Source organism: Mastomys coucha, unplaced genomic scaffold (genome assembly GCF_008632895.1).
Source record: "Mastomys coucha isolate ucsf_1 unplaced genomic scaffold, UCSF_Mcou_1 pScaffold5, whole genome shotgun sequence".
Classification (NCBI taxonomy): Eukaryota; Metazoa; Chordata; class Mammalia; order Rodentia; family Muridae; genus Mastomys; species Mastomys coucha.
Window position 1 is genome coordinate 104,972,284 of NW_022196911.1, and position 6,877 is coordinate 104,979,160.

At 39.8% G+C, this 6,877-nt stretch overlaps 1 protein-coding gene across 17 annotated transcripts in view; it reads left to right on the forward strand.

Annotated features, from left to right (window-relative positions):
* The window catches only part of Cep112 (centrosomal protein 112), a 507,666-nt gene that overhangs the window by 327,776 nt on the left and 173,013 nt on the right, over nt 1-6,877 (forward strand). For 15 of the 17 annotated variants that reach the window (XR_004113083.1, XR_004113081.1, XR_004113080.1 and 12 more), the window contains one exon: nt 4,890-5,039. The exons of the other annotated variants lie outside the window; for them this stretch is intronic. Coding sequence is in view for 11 of the 15 variants with exons in the window: in XM_031350526.1 (XP_031206386.1) it covers nt 4,890-5,039 (150 nt within the window). In the remaining 4 variants the exon portion in view is untranslated. The remainder of the gene's footprint in view (nt 1-4,889; nt 5,040-6,877) is intronic. 17 annotated transcript variants of the gene reach the window in all.

A 6,877-nucleotide genomic window follows, 5' to 3' on the forward strand; every position in this document is an offset into this window, starting at 1 on the left:
ACTCGCTGCACCCATGAGCCAGCTTGTTAACTAATTCAAAATGACATACAATTCTAGGTTAAATCATAAGCTCAACTGCTCTCTTCTTCTGGGGGGTAGAAAAGAATCACTGCATCCATTGCTGACTTGTTAACCCTGACAGTTTTTATACAAGGAAGACTAGCAGTTGAAAACGCCACCTCTGCCTTCAGATCCCTTGCTGCATGAGTTGGTCCATTTCCCAATGGCTTCAGTTAGAGAGTCTCAAACCTATGGAGTTCCTGGAGTTCTAGAAGGAACCGATGGTTACCTTCATTTGGTAAATGACTAACTAAGCCATTTAGTTTTGCAGTTTTCCTGTCTAATGATTTTAAGCTTGGCTTTAGTGTCATTGCCTGTACACAATGGTGTATAAAGTGAAATCCATGCAACATTTTATGAATGTCTCATAATAGGAGCAACAGAACAAATGGCAATACCCAACATTCCCGGGCACAAACCTGGTGACTTTATTCAGTCTTCCTTATTGGCTCCATGTTTCCAGTTGAGAAAACTGAGAGTTAAGGGCTGAGATGTAGCTCAGCAGTAGAGGGTAGAAAACAGAGATCAGAGAGATGAGCTCAGAGGAGTTAGCCAGTGAGTAAGCCAGGACTCAGCCTGGATCTGACTTCAAAGTGTGTCAAAGCAATCTTGACCTTTGACACACCAGCCTGCCCCAATGCTTCACCTTCCTAATACAGCAAAACTTGAATATAGTTATCAGGAAATGTCAATTCTGTAATTATTTCTAAAATGAGCGTGTTATAATTCTCCTGCTGTTAAGAAAGCCCGAAGTCTTTAATTGAATAGTCATATGTGTTCATATGAAAGACGATTATGGCATGGTTGCCATTATTCCAGCCACTTCAGGAAGAAATGTCCTTGTCAGTCTGCTGAAATGATGCTTATAACCAACTGAAAGAAATCTTAACACTCCCAAGTTGAAGTTTAAACAGAAACATGAAAAATTGCAACTTGGCATAGTGCTTATTTTGCTTCATTTGAGTGGGGGATACCGACAGTAAGATGGAAGCTGGTTAATAAAACTGCTTGACCCCCAAGCCTGTACACAGGGACCTTAGACTAAGCTGCAGTGTGTGCAGAAGGCTGATTAGGTGACATGAAAGCAAATTAGATGTTAGCATGTAGGAAAACCCAGGCATGGAGTCCACAGGCTGGATTGGAATACCAGACAGTGGGGCCACCTGTGTCCTTGAGGGAGTTTACCTGCCACCTTTGGAATTCAGTTTCCTCATTAGTCAAGGGAAGATTATTACCTACCTTTTAAGACACTTTTAGCTAGTAAGTAAAATTAATAGCCAAAGCACATAGTGCCTTGGATGTACTAAAACGTTTAATAACTGTTAGCAACCTTAGGTGTGTGAATGTTTCAATAGGAAAAGGAAGAAGAAAGCCAAGGACAAGATCTAGAAGAAAGTTGAAATTTTTTCATCAGACACCATGCTTTCAGGTGTTTATAAAGACTGATGAAATTTCTCTACAAAATTTGGAAATATGCAAGCATGCTATTTTCCTTCAAGACATTAAGGGAAAGGCCGTGGGAAACAACCAGTAACTGTCACACATTGTAATCATTTCATAAACTAAAGATCAATTGATGCCAGAAGCACACATCCTAAAGGAGTGTCAAGTGGCAGATAGCCTTGCTGTGCTAACAGTACTCATCTCTACCCATCTCAGCTACAGTGAGCATTTATAGCATGCACTGGCATTTGAAAGCATTAGTCTACAGTGCCAGTCACTACCAAGAAACTGGTTACTTTTAAATAAACATTTTAAAAACCCAGAAACATGGGCTGTTTGTGCTTTCAGGTGCTAGTTTTTTGGAATCTCTAATGCATATCTCATCAAGCTCATGAGAGTGCCAGAAGCAATGTTGCTTCAGTGTGTTTATTGGGATTTTAAAATCTCCCTCCTAAGAGCAGTGCTAATGTGAATATATTAGTGACGGGTCCATGGGTGCTCAAGAGAGCAGTAGTTTAAATTTAGAAAATATTTGAAATCTTTTCCTCCTGTAAAGAAACTTACTTGATCTTTGAGATTTCATCGAGCTTTGGACCTAGGAGAACATGTGCACATCACCCCAGCATTCAGAGGCTGGGTCCCTTACGAACCACACAGCGTTCATCATAGCACAAGAGAGGCATCATCTCTGGCCATGATATTTCTCAGTCACACATTTGTTCTTTTTGTCTGACTATTAGATGGTAACCTTCCCTTCTCAGTCTTCACAGTTCAGTTCCCTACTCTTGTTTCCAAAACAAGGTCTTACAGTTTTACAAAAGTATTCACAGCTGAAGAGAACCAACTGCCAACTGAACCCACCCACTGCCAATCGACCCTCATCACTACCCTGGCTTGCTTCCCTTCATGGGGAGAGATTAATGCCCCAACTCTGTCCAGGGGCCATGCTAAGAAGTAGAGGGGAGCAGGGGTCTCTGCTGTCCTAGATTTCGTGAGGACCCTCAGTACCCTCCTGTGTTTCCTAGGTGTGGTTTATGTTGGCTGTTGAACTTAGAGGAAGAGTTTCAAACTATACCAAAATCTGGAAAAACAGTAGAGTGATTTAAAAGTTGAAATTTAACCTCTGTTTTACATTCCGTAAAGACTTTAAATAAGATCTTAATATCTATGTAAAGTTTCATTGCTTAACAATTATTAGCTGAAAAGTGGTGGCGCACACCTTTAATCCCAGCACTTGGGAGGCAGAGGCAGGCGGATTTCTCTACAGAGTGAGTTCCAGGACAGCCAGGACTACACAGAGAAACCCTGTCTCAAAACAAACAAACAAACAAACAAACAAAAAAAGAACCAATTATTAGCAGCTATTATTGCTTTCATGAGTCAGGCCGCTTATAGCCCCTCTTGTTAATCTCTCATGTCTACATGAAATGTCCTAATCCACTCCTTCCTCTGAAGTAGATATAGGATGAACATTTAGTGACATTTTCTGTTCTTTATGACTCTATCCAAACTGGACACTCCCAATTATGATTGTTTGTAATATATTCTTTTTCTTTCAGAAATTGTTTTACTATTACTTATGGACTGGCTAGACTATGTCAATTCAGTTTTCTAGGTGATGAGCATTTCTTATTTAGCATGGTACTTCACTACTTGATTTACCATTGTAATCACTGCTTAAATACGTAGTGAGTGCTCGCGATGTATGCACTGGGCTAAGGTGAAGAAGTGTGTTTTTCTACCCTCATAAATGTACAGCAAGAACACGTGACTGTTGTGTTCCTCAGCGACACGATGCTCACTGACCTAGTGTTCCGATTACCTCTTAGTCTGAAGTATTAAGTCTTTCTAGGTGACAGTCCTCCTACCCACTTGTCTGGCCATAGTGTTCCATTCCAATGTCCTGACATTGCTTTATGTTACCATTATGAGCTTTAGAAATAGCTTCCCGGGTATAATCCCATTTCCCACCATCTTTATTTCCTCCCCTAAAGAATGTGAAAGTGAATGTGCCTTCCTTGGAACATTGCATATATACAGTTCCTTCTAAAATCTACACTCATTTCTTTTTGTCCATAATCTTTTAAAAATGAGGAATATCCTGGTCTTAAGCCCTTAAAATCATTTGAAATATCCCCCAAAATATTTTTATCTTCAACCTTAGCTACTAATTTCAATTTTTTTTTTTTTTTTTTTTTTTTTTTTTTTTTTTTTTTTTTTTTTTTTTTTTTTTTTTTTTGCAACATCTTATGTAGCCCAAGTTAGCTTCAAAGTCAACATGTAGCTGAAACTGTCCTTGGGCTCCTGATCCTCATGCCTCTACTCTCACTACTGATTTGCTCAGTGCTAGTATTTGAAAATATATATTTTATACTTTAAAAGTATACCATCACCACCCACTACCACCTCCTACCCCCCATCCCCATCACCCATCTTAACACCACCCACCCAGAGTAAACTTTCATGAGTGTGCATAGTTAAGAAGGAAACAACCTATTTGGAAGTATGAACTTCTCTTTGATATCAAAATTTTGTTAAAAACAAAAATGAAACTGGCTCATTGGAGGCTGAAGCTGACTGTGGGCTTCGATTCTTACCTAGCTCCATAGCTGGAAATCATCTTCAACGAGGTAAAATGTCTGACCTCACTTTGTATCTGTTTCGTCATTTTGAAAAGAGTAAACTATTCTTATCTCACAGTAGCAAATAATGTAAAAATGTTAAATCTCAGCACAATACATAGCCATCAGTTAGTGCCCAAGGCTTGCTTACTATACAGAGTGAAGTTAAAATCTCAGCACAATACATCAGTTAGTACCCAAGGCTACTGTACAGAGTGAGGTGACCATGAAAAATGGACTCACTTAGCTTTCTGGGAGTTTGGTGGTGGTGGGTGATGGGGGCAGGTGGTGTTGGTGGGTGATGGGGGTAGGTGGTGGTGGTGGGTGATAGGGGCAGGAGGTGGTGGTGTGGTGTGGTGGTTCTAGGGGCTGGGGGAGTGATAGGTGGTGGTGGTACAAAGTCTTACAAAAGTCAGACCAGCCTTTCTCACTCTTAAAAAGTTTCTCAGTAAAATACAACCTGACGCTTTTCATTTCTTGAGATCACAGATGTTCTTTCTTCTGGTGAGTAAATATTGTGGAATGTTAGAGTGGGAATGTCTTCCAAATGCATGTGCTTCAGCAGTTGTTCACCATTCACAGTTTTATTGGAGCCTTTTATTGCGTGGAATTTTGTGCATTATCCTGAGTGATATGTTAATTGAAAATGTTCAGTTTGTGGAATAGAGTTTTGCCAAACTCATTCTTTTGTTAAGCATAAATACATATAAAATAGATGCCTCTCGCTGGGGAATTTGAAGTTACAGCATGCTGTTTTCATTTTAGATCATAGCAGAACTTCAGACAACCATTTCCTCTCTGAAAGAGGAGAGCAGTCGGCAGCAGCTTGCTGCAGAAAGGCGGCTCCAGGATGTTATACAAAAGTTTGAAGATGAGAAGCAGCAGCTGATTAGAGATAATGACCAAGCAATCAAGGTAATCTGAAGACTCCAGCAGCAGTGGTACCAGCTGCTTTCATGTAATTAAAAGGAGGCTGAAATCTCAGCAGTGGGCAGATGAGCGCAGGTATCTGGCTTGCTCACACAGCCTGCAGTAATTCATTCACTGGACTCTCTACCTTTGATGTATCCAGTGACTCAGGCTGACTTCCCTCCAAGAGATCGCATGCCAGCATAAAAAGTCATTTTTGGCAAGCCTTAGCCATTCATATTGAACAAATATCTGAAAAATACCTCATCTTTCTCTTGAGAACTACTTTGGAATTGTCTCTTGAAATTAGAATGAGTGTTTGAGCCAGTACTGCTGCCTAGCACATACAGAAGTGAGCTTCCCATTTATATTCTGCTCTTTGCCCACATCCTTTCATTGTCATTCACTGAATGAGCAATAGCATCTGTCCCAGGCACGGAAGGCCAGCCATCTGATGTGCTTTGACATTGCACAGGGCTGATTGTTGCTGCTGAGAACTTCGGTTGTTTCTAAATGGCTTCAGAGAACATTCACACCTTAGTAGCAACAGCGAGCTCCCAGGCCCTGAGCCTCTGGGTTAGAGGGTTAGAGCTCAAAGTAGCTTTGTCCTTGGCTTCATAGCGCTGGATACTATTGTAAGTATCTACATCCCGCTGCGCTTCATCTGTGAGGAGCAGCATCTGGAAACCTTTATAAATAAGGCAGAAAGGAGAACAAAATTGTTTTAAGGGATGCCCAGCAAAAGGTTATTTTTCACTGCCTTTGCTATAACAATACTTAAAGCATTTTATTTTATTCAATACCATCTAGGCTTAAAGTTTACACACACACACACACACACACACACGAAAAATTTCCTTGCTCTCTATGATTACTCTATATGCTTTAAGAGATGGAAAAGCCTTTTGAGACCAATACAGACAACCTCTTTACAGGTGAGGACTTGGAATTTGATTAATGATGTGTTGCCTATTTATTTTTACTTGTAAGCTTTTTGCCTTCATGGGTTATAAGACAAAAGGGGGGGACAAAAGCCCATTTTCTTTCTTGTTCTGGCCGCTGAGAGCCCCTTTCACTCGCAGGTGCCCACTTCCCAGCAGTTGGTGCGTTGGCCTGGTATGCCTGTCTCTGCTGCATGACCTAGCTGTGGCGTTTGTTTGAACTGTTTCAGTTACATACAAATTTCCTTTTAAGTGAATTTCTCTTTCACTTATATCTAAATAATCAAGTGTTTGGTAATTTCTGATTCTCAAATAAACAAGTAGATCCCACTTATAAGCAAAGACATGAGTTAGGTTACCCCAGCAACCATGCTGGCATTGTTTTTAGAGGATTAAAGATACCTTGAAAGAATTGTAAACAGCACAATTACCCATTTTTAAATATTTATTCTTATAGTTATAATCCATTTGCATGATAAAAGGGAAAAGCCTTTTAATCATAACTTCAGACCCATCCCAAATCACAGACTGAATTTAAAAATGGCAGTTGATATGTATATATATAACATGTGCATAAAACATATATAGCTTATTTTTCCTGATAGTAACAAGTTACAGTACAGTTAAGAAGCCAATTGTAGTGGCACATTCCTGTAATCTCAGCACTTTGCTAAGGCCAAGGGAATCATGAGTTCAAGGCTAGCCTAAGCTTTATAGCAAAATCTTGTCTGGGGGATAAAAGTTTATTAATTAAAGAAAAATGGAAATGCAATTAGTTTGGGATCTGTTACTTAGTATGTAAAGAGAACAGATTATTTACCTACCTCTATCAATGTTGTTAAAATAATTGATTTATTAGCATTTTTTTTACTTTTTCCCCTGGTGTGCTCTCTCTCTCTCTCT